General features: G+C 41.1%; 1 protein-coding gene across 3 annotated transcripts; it reads right to left on the bottom strand.

Moving 5' to 3' along the window:
* Positions 1 to 129: 129 nt before the first annotated feature.
* LOC115808070 (solute carrier family 41 member 1) lies at positions 130 to 18,783 on the bottom strand. 3 transcript variants are annotated; one of them, XM_030769324.1, is made up of 11 exons: positions 18,491 to 18,783; positions 17,664 to 17,987; positions 13,083 to 13,190; positions 12,658 to 12,729; positions 11,459 to 11,603; positions 10,943 to 11,089; positions 9,274 to 9,418; positions 8,830 to 8,909; positions 2,932 to 3,066; positions 2,697 to 2,845; positions 664 to 1,068 (listed from the first exon to the last, which is right to left on the bottom strand). In XM_030769324.1, exons 2-11 carry the CDS (start codon positions 17,961 to 17,963, stop codon positions 895 to 897), a joined length of 1,455 nt encoding a protein of 484 aa, XP_030625184.1. In that variant the 5' UTR covers positions 17,964 to 17,987; positions 18,491 to 18,783; the 3' UTR covers positions 664 to 894. The 3 variants fall into 3 exon arrangements, with proteins under 3 accessions (XP_030625185.1, XP_030625184.1, XP_030625186.1); XM_030769325.1 differs by lacking the exons at positions 17,664 to 17,987; positions 18,491 to 18,783 and adding an exon at positions 130 to 378 and having other exon boundaries at positions 920 to 1,068; XM_030769326.1 differs by lacking the exons at positions 17,664 to 17,987; positions 18,491 to 18,783 and adding an exon at positions 15,094 to 15,288.
* Between the last annotated feature and the right edge of the window lie 851 nt (positions 18,784 to 19,634).

Below are 19,634 nucleotides of genomic sequence, written 5' to 3'. Positions count from 1 at the left end.
TACAGGAGACTGGATGAGAGTTTTGTATGAGACCCACCACTCACAAGGTGGCACAGTGCTTATATTCTAAAAGAGCAGGTGAATGAATTAAGTTCAGCGGAACTGAACTGAGAGCGCAGATTTCACTAGTTTTTAAAATAAATGTTCTACATGTATGCTGAGTTTTGTTGTCCGTTTGTACATTAAGGCATTACATCTATATTACCCTCAAGATTCAACTTGATTGATACTTTTAGTGCACTAAAATGCAAAACATTTTATTATCAACAAAATTTCTGATACAGTTTCATTCCAATGTGTGAAAAGACATGTGAAAATATGAACAGTTATGTCAATTTTCTACAAGTTTCTGATCCACTCTTCATGCTAGAGATAAGGCTCATCTTCAGTTCCATTCAGTGGCATTTAATTTAATGCCTCATCTCCTGAACAGTAGTTAGGCCTCAATGAGATACTCTTTATTATTTCCCTAAAAAGCTGTAAACAAGTTATAAATTACATGGCATAGAAAAACTGAACAAACAGCCTTCATTATGCAAATAATCCATACTGACTCTGTTACCTTAAGTTGGAGGTCATGGTGTGAAGAGAAGTAGCTATCTGCTAATCTGCTTACCCTCGATGACCTAGGCCACAGGCTAAAATAAGTGCAATGTAAGAGAACAGTTGCCCTGAATTCCACACCTTTCCTCATACTCTAAAGAGAAAATAAGCTACCTACTGTCAACACCTTCCATAAACCCAAAAATCAAGCAATGTCCAGTGTTGTATGCCATAGTCAAACATCCCTTCCCAGTAACCTCCCACAAACATCAGCCACACACAGGAGTTGAGTCCCCTCACATAGCAGAGACACAAAGACATAGAGCTGGGGAGACATGAGGGGTCTGTGTCTCAGAGTCCGAGCCCCTCCATCAGCATGACCATGCGGAAACACACAGCCAGGAATCCAGTCCCTAAAAGGTCCCCCAGTGCTGTCAGATATGGTATGGAGAAATTGTCAGGGTCCAAACCTCTTTTCCATGTGAGGCGGACGATCAGGTCAGCTGCATAAAGGAGGATGCCCACCTGTGGAGCCACATTCACGCTCATATACACTCTGTTTTGTAATGAGCTGCAGCACTCATCATAGTAACCATGTGCCCTGAGGGCTTACATCAGCTTAAATGTCATTGCTTTTTGAGTGTCTTATAAAGCATGGGTCTTATCTGCTTGCCTAAAATAAAGGGAGAATGGAAAGGAAAATGTGAAAGAGAATGGTTTACTGATGACATTTTATAAATGAATATACCAAGCTATGGTGGACTAAATAAGTTTAATTTTCCTCTCAATCAAATGTGGCCCTCGCTTCAAAAAATCAAAGTCCCTTCCTAACAAATAAGCAAAACCCCCAAATTTCCAAAGCAAAATATTTTCCTTAAAACTCACTCAGGTATCAATGCGCTAACACTTGAATTCTACACAAACTTGTCATATCAAAAATAATTCATGACAATTCGTACAGATGCACCACTCAATCTAGCTTGGCCTTGAAATGTTATACTATAGCTTTGGCTATAGTTGCAATGTAATTGTATGGTTAAGGAATGTGCTTGTATGTTTTTGACATCACGTTTGTTTGACAGATATTAAGACATATGCTGTACCCTTTGTTTGAAGATTTCAGAGTTACTAAAATGCAGAGATTTATTTCAAGTATTTATCAATCAATATTCACAATCCTACAACATTCAGCCCCTGTATAAGTGGTTCCTTATGCCAGTTTGAGATAGAAGCATACAAGGATATGAATGGAGAGTGAGGCATTGGTAAAAAAAAAAATGTTCAAGGGCCTTACAGTTTTGTCTGGTCATTCTTAAAATAGATGGCTACGTAGCTGTTCAAACCATTCACAAATCAAATATCCAAACACAGCAAAATAATAGTGACAGAGTCTCTGGGCCTACGCAATTTGTACCCACATGTAGCTCTCCTGTTTGGATGAGCTGATTGTGCTTGGACTCTGTAAAGTCTAGCACAAACATTCTGTCACACATCATTTGTCTGAAGGAAGAAAGTCTGGGTGCTGTGTCTTTCTAACTAAAAGTTTTTGGTCATATTTATAAACTTGCAAAATATTATTTTCTGCTATGGCTCAAGAGAATAATAAACTTTGGTATGATTGATCTTGTTCTAATTGGTTTGAGTGTAACAAAAACTTTGTGCTACACCAACAAAAGAGACAACAGACCCATCCTTCTTTTTACACATGTGTAGATGAATAGTATAATTAGGGTAGTATAATTAGTGTGTAGCTTATGCATGTTTCCTGTAGGTATGTCCTAGATTAGGATAGCAGATCTTCAATTAGTCTCGGGAAAGTCTTCACATACTGTAGGCATACATCTATATTGTGTGTCGTATCTACGGTAAACAGCCTGCTTTACTCAAATGCATCCCTTCTGTTAGGGGATTCTAAATTAGAAGAGCATTTTGTAAAGTCGAAAATACAGACATTAAAAAAATAAATCAGTCAGTAACATATCCATAGTGTCAGTACTGGAAAATTTTCAGTAACCTGCAGTCATATAGATCTCCAGCATAACCCTTGCAAACTGTTTCATGTTGGCAAAAATTAAAAACTCTGAAAACCACGTGTTAGTAAACTTTGTTGAGTTGCTGTGTAACCTGAAAAAGTGCAGCACACAGAGACTAACCTGAAACAGTGCAGCAGACAGGTAGCAGCCAGTAAAAGCCACAGTAATGGCTGTGTGTCCTCCCTGAAGCAGGTGAATGGCAAACAGGAACACCAAGTGCCCAGGAATCACCAATAGGAACAGCACTCGCGCAGACTTGGAGTTAACCCCTAAGTGGAAAGAAGAAGGCAAAGCTGAGCTGTCTGTATTCTGCTGTCATTTGGATGTAGTTTACATCTGATTACTGAAAACGTACCTGAGCCAAAGAATGTAACAAAGGGGTTGGGCCAGTGCTGTCTCATTTTGTATGGCAAGACACCAGGAACACTCCAAAAATGCAAGTAGGTAGAGATTCTGCTAGCCTGGATGGCCACCAAGTTACCCCCTACACCTAAAATAAAAAGAGATGAAAATAAAGAAAGGCTCTACATTTTTCATAACTTCTAAATGGCTAATTCTGATTTAAGTATGTATTCTGATGATGTATTCCTCATCTAACATAACCATTTTGAAACAAGCAAAAACTGATCTATGTATCCATGCCACTTTTCAATCACAACTGTAATTGTGATGGCGGCGCGTGCACATCGCGAGGCTCAGTGTCTTACCAGATTTAGCAAAATAGTGTTAATTTATCTAGTTGTTTCCTACGTGTTCACCCAATTCAGCTATGTGAACTTCACATACAGCAAACAGACACTTTTGGATATCAACTATTGGTGCACCTACATAGTTTTGGACTATCCATTCAACTTTGGTGAACTACCAACGGAGTTAGCAAGGACACTGCGGTCTGGCAGACAACTCATCCCGACCGGAAGTGTCCGGCGGCGGCGCAGAGACTGTAAACAAAAACGGGGGCAGCGTGGAGGTCTGCGTGCTAGGCTAAGGCTAAATCCGCACTGGCCAGCGCTACCTAGCGTCTTCCTCGCCAATGTACGGTCTCTAGTGAACAAGCTGGACGAACTAAGGACTTGGACCCTCACAAAGGGTAGGCTTATGGACTGCAACCTCATGTTTTTTTCCAGAAACATGGCTAAACGATGATGTCCCAAACAACGTGGTGGAACTGGAGGGGCGCACTGTCTTCAGGGCTTACAGAGCTGCAGTAGCAACAGGTAAAAGCAGGGGTGGTGGTTTATGCATCTATGTGAATAAATCATGGTGCACTGACTCTACCATTGCTGACACTTATTGCTCTGCTGATCTGGAATACCTGATTATTAAGTGCGGACCTTTTTATCTATCACAAGAGTTTTCATGCATCATTGCTGCTGCGGTTTATGTACCACCGGATGCTAATGCTAAAGTAGCCATGAAAGACCTCAGTGCCACTATTAGCAAGCTACAATCACTGCATCCAGACGGGGCCTTTATTATTGCTGGGGACTTCAATCACTGCAACCTGCATACTGTGCTTCCACGATTTCATCAAAATGTCTCATGCATCACAAGGGGACATACAACCTTGGATCAGGTCTACACAAATGTGGCTGACGCCTACAAAGCTGCTCCCCTCCCCCACGTGGGGCAGACTGGTCATCTTTCATTGTTCCTGCTTCCCAAGTACAGCCCAGTCATCAAACGTGTGAAACCCACAATGAGGACAATCAAGATCTGGTCTGAGGGTGCTGACTTTGATCTTCAGCACCAATTCCAGCACACAGACTGGAGTGTGTTTGCTGCCCATGCCACCACAGACTCTCAGACTAACACTGACACATATACCAACTCTGTCTTGGATTACATCAACAAGTGTGTGGACAGAGTGACAACACAAAAACAAATAAAAGCTTTCCCCAATCAGAAACCCTGGATAAACAGAGAGGTTCGCCTCCTGCTCAAAGCCAGAGATGCAGTCTTCAGGTCTGGAGACCGGGAGGCTTACAGCTCAGCTAGGGCCAACCTAAGGAGGGGAATCTCCCAAGCTAAATACAGCTACAAACAGAGGATCGAGGAGCACTTCAACTCCTCGGACCCCCGGCGCAAGAAGCAGGGCATACAGACCATCACGGACTACAAACCACCCAGTACTGTGCCCCCATCCAACTCTGCCTCCCTCCCTGACGAGCTCAACCACTTCTACACTTGCTTTGACCGGGAAAACAAAGAGGTCACCCTCAAAGCAGATCTCCCTCCTGGTGAACTGCCTCTCTCACTTTCCAGCTCTGATGTCTGCGCCACCCTGAGCAGGGTGAATGTACGGAAGCTGGTCCAGATGGAATACCTGGCCGTGTGCTCAGGGTCTGTGCAGGGCAGCTGGCTGGGGTCTTCACGGACATTTTCAATCTGTCCCTGGTCCAGGAAGTTGTCCCAACAAGCTTCAAGACTGCCACCATTGTGCCAGTGCCGAAGCACTCCACTGCTACGGCCTTGAATGACTTCTGCCCAGTTGCACTCACCCCCATCATTGCAAAGTGCTTTGAGAGACTGGTTCTAACGCATCTCAAATCCTGTCTGCCCTCTACCCTGGATCCCCATCAGTTTGCCTACCGCACCAACAGGTCAGCAGAGGATGCCGTCTCCATGGCACTCCATTCTGCCCTGACCCACCTAGACAGTCCCAACTCTTACGTAAGAATGCTGTTCATTGACTTCAGCACAGCATTCAACACTGTGATTCCCTCCAAGCTGATCTCCAAGCTTAGCCAGCTTGGTATTAGCACATCCCTTTGCAACCGGACTCTGGACTTTCTGACGAACAGACCCCAGTCTGTTAAGTTAGATTACCTCTCCTCCCCCACTCTCACCCTGAACACTGGCGTGCCACAAGGCTGTGTGCTGAGCCCTCTCCTGTACTCCCACTTCATCTACGACTACGTCCCTATCCAAGGTTCCAACACCATAACCAAGTTCACAGACGACACCACGGTGGTAGGCCTGATCAGAGAAGACAACAAGACGGCCAACAGGGACGAGGTCGATCACCTGGCTGCATGGTACGCCAAAAACAACCTGGCCCTTAACAATCAGAAGACCAAGGAAATCATTGTGGACTTCAGGCGTGCTAGGAGCAAAGCACATGCCCCCATCTACATCAATGGAGCTGTAGTGGAGCGTGTACCTAGCTTCAAACTCCTTGGCATTCACATCTCTGACAATCTCACATGGTCCCTCAACTCCTCCATCTTCATCAAAAAGGCGCAACAGTGCCTTTACTCCCTGCGGAGCCTTAAGAAAGCTCATCTGTGTTCCAGGATACTGGTGGGCTTGTGCCGCTGTACTATTGAGAGCATACTCACCAACTGCATCTCAGTGTGGTATGGCAATTACTCCGCAAGCAGACCGTAAAGCATTCCAGCGGGTGGTGAAAACTGCCTAACGGATCACCGGCACCCAACTGCCCACTTTTAGAGCATTTACATTAAATGCTGCCTGGGCTGGGTGAAAAGCATCATCAAGGATGCATCCCACCCTAACTATGGACTTTTTACCCTCCTCCCATCTGGCAGGCGTTACAAGAGCCTCCGCTCCCGCACCAGCCAGCTGAACTCTTTTCTGCTTTTTTTGCACTGGCTGTACCTCTCATGTTGTTCAGAGTACCCTATTTATACTGTACATACAACGTACTGTAAATATTGTTGTCTATTATGTATATACAACCCATACATATACACTCCTCTTTCCTACTCTGTCAGCTTCACCTCTATGTATAACATAATTAATATATTATACATGTATATTATCTGTATATATTGCTCACCACCGTCTATAATGCTGTACATACTGTAAGATATAGCATCACTTGCTGCAGTATTCACTATACCTGCACTTATCTGTAAATGATAATATGCTTTTGCACTTCTGGTTAGATACTACTGCATTTCATTGGCTTTGTACCTGTACCCTGCACAATGACAAAGTTTAATCTAATCTAATCGAATCTAATCTATACGTTGCTATCTGATCTTTCAAGACTAGAATGCTCAGTGTAGATCTTGGTCAATGAAATCTAATCACAGGTTATACTTATTATCAGAGAGTACCGATCAATATTTTGATGATTGATCAAATGGACCCTTAACTAAATACAGTTAGTCCATCTTCACCAGTTTGGCATCTGAAGGAGTAACTCTGTCGCAGCAGCAAGTAGTTTATGTCACAGCGCTGACATCTGTACCAAGTCAAGGCTGTTATTAAATTATATTGAAATCCAAGGAGGGTTACGTCAACGGCAACTGGACATGGCTGTAGATTCTTGAAGACTTTTCACCTCTCATCCAAGAGGCTTCTTCAGTTCTGACTGACTGGTGGGGAGTCCCATGTATTTAACTTCTGTGAGGTTGTTGTCAAGGCCATTGATGTGACTTGGTCGTTAGTTCTCCTAGTAGTTTCAACGACAGTCATTAGAGTCCTTCAGGTGTTGGTACACCGCTGAGTCTTGACCTGAGGAGTTGGCCTTCCTGTGTTGAGCCATACGTTTGTTTAAATTATACTGAAACAATTATGTTTCATCCTGGTAAATTACACTGGTGAATTTTTGTTATGTCAAGGTTAAATCAGGTCAGTGCATTTATGTTATATCGAGCTGTCTCTTGGTTAACCCTCTGTCAATCTCACTTACTGCATGACTTACGGCCACAGGCTCAGAGGCTGTGTGGCACACTTTGTGACTGCAGTCCAAAGGAGAAGGCTGAAAGAATGAGGGGATACTGAATCCGCACTGACAGTGTGGCTTTCTAATGTAACACTGACCTGCAAAAATCCAATCACAACTGTGCAGTCAGTGAGCAAGAACATATGGACATTCATTTGCATGGCTCTTTTGTGCAAGGCTCATTTGCAATGACAGCATGTCATTTCAATTGGAAAGTCTGGCCTCAAGTCATATTCCAGCTGTCACTCTAAAACCAAGAAAAGTAATAAAGAAAGCTCTATCCTGAAAGACGACCATGAAACTTAAAACATAAAGACATGGACACGGCGAAGAATGCATTGGAAACTGACATTAAAGATGATTGTCATAATGTTCATTTAGAAGGATTTGTGTTATTACCATAAATAGTTATTTCAGCATGCAGGCAGGACCAAATTCTAGGAATAAAATATTGGGCCTCATTCACCAATATCTTCCTAAGGTTTCTCTTAAATTTTTTCTTAAGAAAGGTCCTAAGAAAAAGTCTACGTCAGATTCATGACGTGTTCTTAAACTGCAGAATTGTTCGCATCTTTGTTCTTTGATCAGTCCCATTGTCCTCATAAATTAAAAGCATTAAAAGCATGTGCCAGTTGTTCCAAATTAGCATAGGTAAACACCCCGCCAATCCCCATAAAAGGGTATGAGACTGCAGGGCCGTGCGCACACATCTATGGAAATCTATGGAAGCCCGTTTCAGCCACATTAAAAGAAAAAAAAATTCCTTAATTGCGACATTATTTCTCGGAATTCCAACTTTATTTCTTGGGATTCCGACTTTATTTCTCACAAGTCTCACTTTTTTTCCCTCACAATTCTGACTTTTATTTCTCACAATTCTGATTTTATTTCTTGTAATTCTGAGTTCTTTTCTAACAACAAGTAGCTTGAGCCATCACTTTTGCTCCCGCTTTAATAGTTAGTACAGAAGCAGACAGGAGCGAAGGCTAAAAGTAAAACTGACTGATTCTCACACACCTGCTTTACAACCTGTTTGGTTTCAGATGGGATAACCCATAAGTAGTGTGTGTAAAACTACTGCTCACTTATCACAGTCTCCATCAGCTGTTATATTCTCATATTGCTCTTTTTGTTCATTGTACAAAAGTATGAATACATGTGCAATACATTCTGGTGTGTTACATGAACGGTTAGTGTAGTGTTTATCTATTTTAAAAGACCATAATGCTTTGTAAAATAATGAAAATAATTATTTAAAAATATTATAAATGCTAAAAAATATTATTGTAATTGAAATCCTGTAGAAACTGCAGAATTGAAGAAAATGCAGTAAACAATTATTTTGCAATTATTGAGTGTGCGTAGATTTTGTTCTTACCTAAGAACATATCCCAAATAAGAAAATATTGTCAGAATGTCAGAAAACTGCATAAGTGGGTTTTAAGCAAAATTTCTTCTTAAGAGTGGTTGGTGAATGAGGCCCATTGTCTTTATCCTTGTATGTAAGTTTTAAATAGTTTTATCTTCAGCCTTCCTACCATGGCAATGAACACTCACCATTTATGACAGGTGTAAAGACTGCCATGCCTTCAAAGTTAGGGTTACTCACTGTCTTGTCCAGGATGAGGCCCCCAAAGCTGCAACATACATACTGTCAATTACTGGGCATCTGTATTCAATTCAGTCTTTGGTCCTATGATAAACTTCCGATTCACCACTTACCTTTATCACAAACACAGCCTTAATGCTACTAAACATGCAGATACTAAAATCACATAGATAATAATGTCCTGTTAACTGTGTTACTCCATTAGTTTAATTCCAAGGCATCATTTTTTATGGTACTTAATAATTTATATTTGTCTAAACCATTGGTTCAGAATATTATGGATGGTGCAAAGGGTACACTTGATCAATTCTATTCTAGTCCCTATACACTTAACACACCATCATCTCTATTCTAATCCTTGAAAAAATAGGTTTAGTGTGATATGTCTGTACCTGCTGATGGACATGGCCACTATGACAGGTTGCCAGCCAGACTTGAGGACCTCTTTGATCTGTGGACTTCGACGGGCGATGACTACCCAGAAAGGGATCAGCAGTAAGAAGAAAACACACACCAGCAGGGACAGGTACAAGGTTTCTACCACAGACACAAAACACAGATTTTCAAAAGGCTTGAGAACTAACATGAAAGTGCATACAACAACATAGTATCTATTTAAAACCTTCTGGCACTATAATCAAGCACAACACACACACACGCACACACACACATAAATATATGCATGAATGTATACGTGCATGTATGTAATGAGACATGTGACATAACACAGTGAGTATGAGAGGCCTGTGACATGGTACCCACCATTCAGGCTGTGGGCGATACAGGGATACTGTCTGTGTTAAACAGGAAGTTCTGAACCTCTTACATTAGCCTCTGTTTCCCCCTGCTGCTTTTAGGGTAATTACCAGTAAACAAAGTGTGTCAGCAGGGTTGCTCTGTTGTAATGCTTCTGATAAGTGTTAAATGCTATGGCTACTGTTAATGATCTCCATACAACACACAACATGGGTAACCCTGATGGCTGTGCAGCCCACTGTCTCTTCCCTTTTTTGATTTTTGGTTTTATGTTACATTAATTAGGCCAGAGCACTAGTGCTGCACTTGAATCAAAATCATTTTAAAACATTTTAAAGAACTGTGCCAGATGCTTCAACATACTTAACAGTCTTGTTCCCTCTTTTCTTTTCTTTATTTTCTTGCCCTTTTCTTATCTTTTCTTCTCTGCACCAGTGTTGGGGTACCTATTCTGAGATCTACAAGGTACCATTCCCAAGCCCCTGCTCCCAACATGTGGCCTATGTACTCCTGCTCTCATGCCCAGACCTCCTACAACCTCCTATGCAAAGCCTTTGGTCAACCTGTGATGCTGACTCAACTTGACTGTAGAACCAAGATCAGCCTGCCCTTTATACCCAAATCATAATTCCAGTATTAACTATAGTACCACTAACCATTATACAGCCATTACATATTTTGTCTTAAAGACAACTAATTGATATGACAACTGTTTGGTTATCATTTAATTCATACCCCACACCATCTTGAACCTTCTATGAGTATTTCATCCTGTAAACAATAATAATAATAATAATAATAATAATAATAATACTTTATTTGTATAGCACTTTTCATACAAAGAATGTAGCTCAAAGTGCTTTTACATATCAGCAGAAAGAAAATAACAATAATAATGATAATAATAAAAAGTAATAAAATAAATAAAATGGTAGTAAATTAACAAAATTAACTATATGCTGTAAACAACTTTATAGGCCATTAAATCTGGTAACCCTCGACTACTTTTATACGGTAAATATCTTTATTCTATATGCTGGTCAGATAGGTTCCCCTCTTGAGTCTGGGTTCCTCCCAAGGTTTCTTTCTCCTATTCACTTCATTAGATTTTTCCTTGTAAATGTTGCCTTGGGCCTGCTCAGTATGGGTTTAGGCACTGGTTTCTGTAAAGCTGCTTTGAGACAAATTTTAATTGGAAAAAAAAAATCAAACTTGAACATGATAAATTATAACACTCATAAACACACACACACACAAACACACACACACACACACACACACACACACACACACACACACACACACCTCTATATTGGAACAGAGTACTGCTGATGCCTGCCAGTAAAGAGAGGGTAATGAGGTCGCCCAGGCTAGCAGCAATGGGGGTGGCAACATTGTCTGGGTTGATGCCCACTCTTCTTGAGCCAATAATCACTCCAATCATGACCAGACCTGTGGGTGGAGAATAAGGCACAAACAGGGGCATGGTCTCACATAGCCCTACTCACAAAACTCAGTGTATTGCTTAAAGAGCAATGATATTTATCAGTTTAGCTCATTTATACATTCGCTGAAAATGATCATAATGAAATACTGAAGGCAAAAAAGAGTTTCAGAACTCTAATAAAATTGATTGGCCTCTTATATCTGCAGTCAGCACTGAAGAATATTTTGCAAATTGTGTCTTATGCAAAAGGCACAACCAATCACACTCAATATCATACTACAAAACAGAGGTAACGAAAGAATAAAATGTACTGTTGTGGCTATGGAATAATGTTCACATTTTGACTTCCAGGTCAAAGTTCATAAGTCCTGTACCTAAGGACAGCGCTGCGACAAAGGCTGTGGTGACACTGCTGGCACAGAGCACCGCTGCCTGGTCTAGTTCCACTCCACCTCTGCTCACTGCCCCCAGGGCTACAGCAGCCACGGCAGCCAGGAAGCCTACTACAGTGGCCTGTGCCTATTGGACAGAGCAGCCTCACCGGTTATGTTGACCTTAAATTATTATGTGGGTATTGCAGATTCTAACAGCTCATTAAAAAACTGAAAGCGCAGAGTCCCAAGTTGTGAAAAACCACCCAGCCAATTCAAATCAATTTTTTTTATACCAAATGAGAAATATTTGCATTCTACTGATCAAAGGTTTGTTGACAGGTTGATCTATAAGTCAGGTGCATTGTGATATGAACAGAACAAACATGTGAATTCTCCGAGGTCACTGAAGAAAAGGAGTGGAAAACATATGCAACAGAGGATTTAGAGCCTTTGTGAAAAAAGTACATTTGTAGTATCAATGGAAAGCATTCTGTTCCATCAGAAAATTTAATCCTGCCCTGGACATATAATTATTTTACATGTACAGTTATTCATTTGGCTGGCACTTTTATCCAAAGAGATGTTTTTATCCAATTATTAGTTGAAAAATGTTTAATCAATTTTTGCTATTGTCATACAGTATGCTATCTTGTTTTCTGCAATCATTGTTAGTAAAACTCTAGGAACATTCAGTTGGATGTGGTTATATTGCAGCTGAGAAGACAAATATCTGGACACCGGATTTATCTCTGTATAAGTCGCTGCCACAGAAATTCCTTGAATCTGTATTCAATGTGTCGAGTGAAATGTAAAAGAGATAAAGAATCAACATGATCACAATGCAGAATGAGCATTTGAAATGGACTACTTTCTAGTCATAATGGACCAGGCTTGTACAGCACTATGCTTAAATTCTAAATAAATGCAGGATTTTGGTAAAATGTATAGTTTCTTTTCAATGTGACCCCAAACATACAACACAGAGTATAGTGACATCCAAAGGCAGTGCACCATACCGACTGACGCTGTAACCCAGGACATAAATGCCAAAACCCAGAGTTGCAGGAACTATGAGGGATGATTCACAAGGAGGCTACAACCCTCTCCAGAACACTGGGATTCCAGACCTCTAATGATTGTGATGTTGAATACTTTGTAATTGTCTATAATGTATTAGAGAACGTTATGAGTAAGCTCACCTGTATGAGGGCCAGATTACTGCAGACCATAAGCCACTGCTGTGTAGGGTCATCCATCTGCCCTGTGTTGGCCTATACAGGTGAGGGGTCAACAGATAGAGGTCATACAGGTTAATCTTCAGAACAAAACATCTGAACTTTAAGTAGTCCAGTCCGTCCTAAATTACAGTTACTGGTTACAATTTGGCTAGAAAACATTACACTGCTGGCTCACTTGTACTGCTTATTTGTAAGTGTATACTGATATTTCCAGCTACTAAATTAAACTGAGGTCAATCCTTAGATGTTTGAGATCTTATCTCTCACAGAGCATGCTCAAAAGTATGATACAACTCTCTATACTCCATAAGCCACACAACCATTTAAATTACATGCTATGTCACAGAGCGTTATGACACAGCTAACAAAGCTTTGTGAACACTCACTGCAGTAGAAAGACGTGAGGCCAGAGTCATCTCCAGGTTCCCCTTCAGTCCAACCAAGGCTGGGACCAGGATAAACACTTCCGTGATAACTTTAAAGACCTCCCAGTGCTTAAACACAGATGGACAGAAACCTCTAGGTAGAATGCTCTATATTGCTGTATACAACCATCAAAATGGGTTAATGGTAGACACAAACCCATCAAAACCAAGCCAGATATGTTTACAAGGAGAGGCAGAACAGTGAACAAAATTTAATTGCATCAAACATTAGCCATTAGCCAAACGTCTTTACTGATATGTTCTCAGTGATATGTGTTCATCAATAAGAAGTGTTTATATAATGTCATCTGACTCACTCTTACAGAATAACATGACCCCACATGAATTATGCTTAGAGCTTGATAATACAAGTGTTAAACGGGCATGGTGTAACTGGATTAAAAGTTTTCTTTTTTTTTTTCCCTCATGCATTTCTGTGTCATTACCCATGTAGCAGACAATCAATACACTGTCAGAATACTGGTTAGTCATTACATGAAAGTCCTCTTTCTGTTTCTAACAGCAGATATGCTCTTCATATGATTCCTGCATGTCTTCTGGTGGCCAATTTGTTTTCACGTAGTCTAAAGAATTGTATAGCTCAGTTATATGACAAAAAGTAAATGGTCTGAAATGGTTTACGGTGACAAAGAAATAAGATAAATGGCTCTATGCTGCCAAGCCAAATGTTTGTGATAACTCTTCAATCTACCAACCAACCCCAGCCTTTAAAAATAACTGTGCAGTCTAAAAGATAAGAAGTGTGGCTAGAGCCGTGCAGAGAAGCGGAGGCTATTTTTAAGACATGTTCCTGCGCAGGACACGTTAAAGCCTCTTTCTTAGGGAGGCAGCCTGCTTCTCTTACTCTTCTGAGTACAGTAAAGCACTGTCACTGACATTCTTTCATTCTCTCTCTCTTTCTCTCATTATGCATCTTTTAGTCTGTCAGCCATCCACTCCACTTATTTTTGCAAGTGAAAGTAACTAGATAATTAGTACAGCTAACAGGCATCACAAAAGAAGAAAAGATGCGATCAGCTTGGGGCCGAAGACAGCTTTGTGAATTAGAACAGCACATGTATATATGTTCCATCCAATATTATGCTGATGTCACAGGAGAACTGTACAGCTGAAATCAGAAAACCTCTTTTTATGCCTTTTTCAGCACCAAAGAGCCACACACTCATAAACAGATTATATTTTAATGTGCTGGGTATAAATCTAAAGACATGCTTAACACATGTCTCTAGTAAATGTCATAAGAATACTTTCCTGAATTTCCCAATTTTATGCAGTTACTTTTCTTCTGCTACCTCTAAATATAAAGAACAGGAGATTAATTTATATAAGATATTATTTTCTCCATGGGCAAAACTCAAGAAATGACAGAACAGGCAGTTATCTCTCAAATTCTGAAGGAAGTCAGGACAACCCAAGGAACAGCCAAGAAAGGTGAAACAAGTCAGCAAGCCACAAGAGATTTTATAAAAGAAAATATGAATTGAGTCATTTTGAGTGTTCTAAACAAACAATTTTAAAAACGATTTAAGGACTACCTCATCTACCATGTAACCCTTCCTGTGTGAATTTCTATTCCAACCCCACAGCCATTCAAAAAGAATGAGAATACATCTAGGAACAACAGGCCAGTGGACATGAAACAGAATAATTACATAGGCAAACTTACAGAAAGTGGATGCAAACACAGTATCATTCAGATTAATTTAGAAATTGGCACAATAGTACTGAAGACTCTAATCCCTCAACAGCGTGATCATAACCATTCATTGGTTATTACTGCAAATTAAAGATTTGTTCTCTACCATCTGCTCTCTCCTTCAGATACCAGCATGTCACCAAGTTACAACTGTACAACTTACCCAAGTTACAATACAATACAATTCACCAACTTACACCCATAGAACTCATGAAGTTAGAACCACACAGCTCATACAACTTAAAAGTCCCATACTTGTATGAGGTCCATGATGAAGCCAGATGCCACCATGCCCAGTCCGGCCACCAGGTATGGCAGCAGCACCTGTGCAGCAATTATACAGGAGCTTTCAGGGAGGAAGCCATGAGCAGAACGTATGAGTTTACAATTAAATCCTCGCAGCTTCTTTCCCTGATAGCACAGCTGTAGCTCCAACCGTGTCACCGCCATCTCTGTTACCCCATTGCCTGCCAAGGGTTCAGAGGGGCAGGGATAGGGTCAAATGAGGCACAGCTTGGGTCTTAGAATCCTAGAGCCTAGTATGTGAGGGTGAGGACTCTTCTCTCTGTTTCTCCAGAGTAAATGAAACAGTAAATGAGGTTAAGCCAATATCAGTGCTTGGCTGTTTGTCTTGAAATAACAGACTGTTCCAGACTTGAAAGAATTAAATCATTCCTCATCTTTTTAACAAAACCAAACAAAAATTAAACTACTCCTTTAGTTAAAGATCAGTAATGTATCATATCATGGTGTACTTTGCCCTCTCTGTTGTGCTCCTGTGTGTAGAGGTCATTTCACCACTATGTCCAAAGTGGGTAGGCCACAACAAAACTGTAAAAGTAATACACTAACACTAAATTACCCAATGAAATAGATCCCCCATTTCCATCTTCACCACAGCAGTCAAAAAGAAAAAAAAAGTTTAAAAGCAGAAAAAGACCAAAGATCTCAGGCAGCGTTGATTATTTCCATCTGTTTTCTTCTCCCTGTGGCACATTGTTTTCTAGTCTCAGAGGCTCCCTCTTATCTGTCACATGTTTTCCAGTGACAAGTGACGAGTGGTGTGACAATGGGCGTCCCTAAAACCATTTAGGAAACAGAGTTCCAGAACCTTCCTCAAGCTAAGCACTGAATCCAGAGGTGGCATCCAATCCTAGCTCCAACAGACCCATGTGACACATTAATTTCATCACTGCAGTTCTGACTCACAGTCTATAAGCCACTTTACTCTCTTTATGTCTCTCTTTTCATTCACACTCACCAACTCCATCATTCCACTCTCGCTCTCTGCCTCTCTTCTTGTGCACCCCTTTTCTTTCTCACTCTGCTCTACCAGTTGTAAGACCTGCGATGAACACATGCTGAAACCTGTTTTGTCTTCCTCCTCAATACGTGCTCCCTCCCTGATTCAGTAACTAACATCAGCATGCCCAGTGTTCTGCTGAACACTTCTTTCCTCTCTCACTGTTTCTTTTCTGTCATCTATTTTCCTTTCTCTCTAACTCACTATCTTTCCCAGTCTCCCTTTTCTCCCTGTCTCTCTGTGTTTTGTCTTTTAGTTCTTTCAGCTTGTCTTCCCTTGCATTTATATTTGGTCATTCTGACGCACTCCTTTCTTCCGTTGCTTTCCATTATAGCAGCTAAATGGACTGATTACGCAGCAGTCCTAGGCAGGGCGGAAGGCAGGCAGAGATGGAAAGAGAGAGAGAGAGAGAGAGAGAGAGAGACTACCGGGTTTTTAAAGTAACCCCTTTGATTACACACCAGCTGCCTGCAACAAGGGCGTGAGGCAGCAGTGCAGATAGAGGCAGAACCATGACTCAGCGACAAAGCGTTTCTAGAGTGATCTGAATACAGTGACACAGCATCCCCCAGTATCCCACTGAAAACAGCTGCAACTCAACTGCAAGGCTCCAACATCCTGCTTACTGAACCTTTTCACAATGACTTTCAGAGTCTGAGCATATAGTGCTCCACTCTAATTCAGTAAATGTGTCCAAGACTGTGGCAGACTTAATGCATCACAGGTAATCACCTGTGATGCATTAAGTCTGCCACAGTCTTGGACACATTTACTGCATGTGCCTTTAAACAATACCAGCTACATGTACACTGACCACCTGTACGTCTACGGAACTGATGAATCCTGTTTGTTGTTTTATACTGCAGTCTATGTTAATAAGAATGGTACAGCTAGTTTCTGAAAATGAGCTTATGCATAGAGGAGCATTTTAAGCGGTTTTGGATTCAAATAAAATGTATGTGATCAGAGTGGTGGCATTTAGTGGCTCTGCAGTTTGTGCAATTTTAACTGCTAATTCTCAACTGTTGTTAACATTGTATTATCACTGTTATTGTTATTATATTTAGCTATTATTGAATTGGACCTGACATGCTAATTAACAAAAAAATCGGTTTTCTTATAGAAAAGTTGGTAGTGGATAAGAGGGCCCGTGTGACCTTACAAAATCTGGCTGTCACAAGGAACCACAAAAAATTGACTGTGAGAAATTTAATTTAATGCACATCCTTATTCTAAACCCCTAACACACTGCAGCGATCAATATTTCTAAGGCTCTCCTAAAAGTTAGGGAGTGAGCCCCTGTGTCCAGGGCCAATCTATCCTCTGGCTATAACTATTTGGGCCTTCTAATTGTTCCTGAATATGACAAACTTCAGGTCAGTTCCCACCTCTGAAATAAAGTGCTGACTTGTGTTCAGCAGGTGTTCAGGTTGCTGGTATTTTGTAAAAATGTTGGTGGTAAGAGTTGCAGCCCAACTGTACACACATAACACCTCAGGGACTGCATCTCAGATTCACCTACCTGTACGCTGTCCAGAACCATGCCAGCCATCACCATGCCCATCCCAGCCAACAGGTACGGCAAGAGTACTTGGACACATATAGAAACTGATGACTCTTCTTCAGCCTTGGTCAGCACTGTCGTGGTCTTTTCCTCAACAGGTCTTCTGGGCAGTTCAGTGGGAGCAGGCGGCACTTGTTCATCTAGTCCATCTAAACTTCCCACATCTTCATTAGAACTGCTGCCTTGACCTCTGCCCTTGCCCTTTTTGGGCTTTTTTCGGCCCCCTCCCCTTCGCTGACGTACTTCAGCCTCTGGCATAGTGATCGCTGCGCTCCACTCACACTGCGATAGAAAGTGTATCATAAGCTTTACCTCAATTCAGCTTCATAAATCTTCCAAAGGCCAAAAGGGACAGGGTCTGCTGCCCTTACATGTGCTGTAGTCTCTGCATTAATTCAGTACAAAGAAACAAACACATTGCCTTAGCTCAGAGTGTATATACTCAGTTGGTTGCAGAGTTTGTGTACCGTTGCGATGTTTGCGCAGTTCAGGACGTAAAAGTAAATGCTTGAACCACCATTATATCACGTTTAAAACGTTGTCATCCGTGCAACGCTGAGTGGGGCTAGATATTAAAATACTTTTTGGCATTACAAAAATGATATGTACTATTTGTCAAGAAAACAATGCCAAGAATGCTCGATGGAACCTAATTAACCGGCACAGCCAACGGCGTGACTTGGCTGAACAAGTACAATTTCGTCTATTTACATATCTATACGTGTCAACTAGATTCTCCTGTGTACAGTCATGCATGCGTCGAAAAACACTTGACAACGACTTACATAAACTTAAACCTTTATTGGTTGTGTAAGTACATGTACACTACAAATGGATCGGTACCGTCAGGTGAACGTCCCAACATGCACGTTGCCGTTTAATGTCAAAAATCCATACGAGAGGAATCACAGGAAAATCACATCCACGGTGATAATGGTACAGTTCTGGATGGCACACACTCCAGTATTTCCGGCCAGAGGAATTGCAGAACTGAGGCCCCGAAGCTCTATTTATCAGTTTAGAAAATGACCAAACCAAATGACGAGCTGCTCACTCACGTTTCTTACGTTTAATATTTTACATTCTTCTATCAGCTCTGTATTTTTGAACCCTTTCCCTTTGTTCCCCTCATTTTTTCTCCACTGAACGCGAACCGTTGTCTGCGCATGTGTCAAACTTTTTTCTTTGGCATGTAGTGTCTGTGTTGGCCGGAGAGATAGTGGGCGTCACCCTAAAAATAGACATTTGGTGTAGTGGTGGCGTTGAGTCGTCTTGACAGCGGTGTATTCCGTCATTTTATGTATTCTGTATTATTAGAGCATTTGGAGTGACGAGTATAATCAAATATATTGTGTATGGAACCAGTACACACTCACCCATACGCATTTCCCAAAAGAGAGTGTGTAGCCTCAACGATTCCATTAACAACGTCTAACTATTAACTACGCCTTCAAAAAGTGGCGTGTACAGGATACTCCGTTCACGCCAGTGTCAGCTGATGCAGCCTGTACAGGCCATCAACGCATTATAATCAGAAGACAACCTACCAAGAGAGTGGATTTTTTTTTGCCCCAATGTTAAACCACATTACCAATTTTGACGCTTTAATGACGTTGGATTTGGGCGGAAATAGGGCGGAGATAACTACTATAGATAATGGCTCCATGTCTTTTGGGGTCGTGGGATATAGATAGTAGTTTTTGTTTTTTTGTTTTTTGTAGACGGTTGAATAACTCTCAGTCTAGTATATTTTACGTTTAAGTGTCCCATGCTCTATAATGCGCGTATTTTAACCATGATTTTTAACTGGTGAACTTGCGCAACATGCCCATCAGTCTGCGTTACTAGTTGACATATTGAGAACAGTTTCATATCTTCCTTATTCAAATTTAAAAGTGCTTACACGTATGTGTTGTAGTGCATGTTAAT

Source organism: Chanos chanos, chromosome 3 (genome assembly GCF_902362185.1).
Source record: "Chanos chanos chromosome 3, fChaCha1.1, whole genome shotgun sequence".
Lineage (NCBI taxonomy): Eukaryota > Metazoa > Chordata > Actinopteri > Gonorynchiformes > Chanidae > Chanos > Chanos chanos.
Note: the sequence above shows the minus strand (reverse complement) of the source record. Positions and strands in the feature narration are given on the sequence as shown.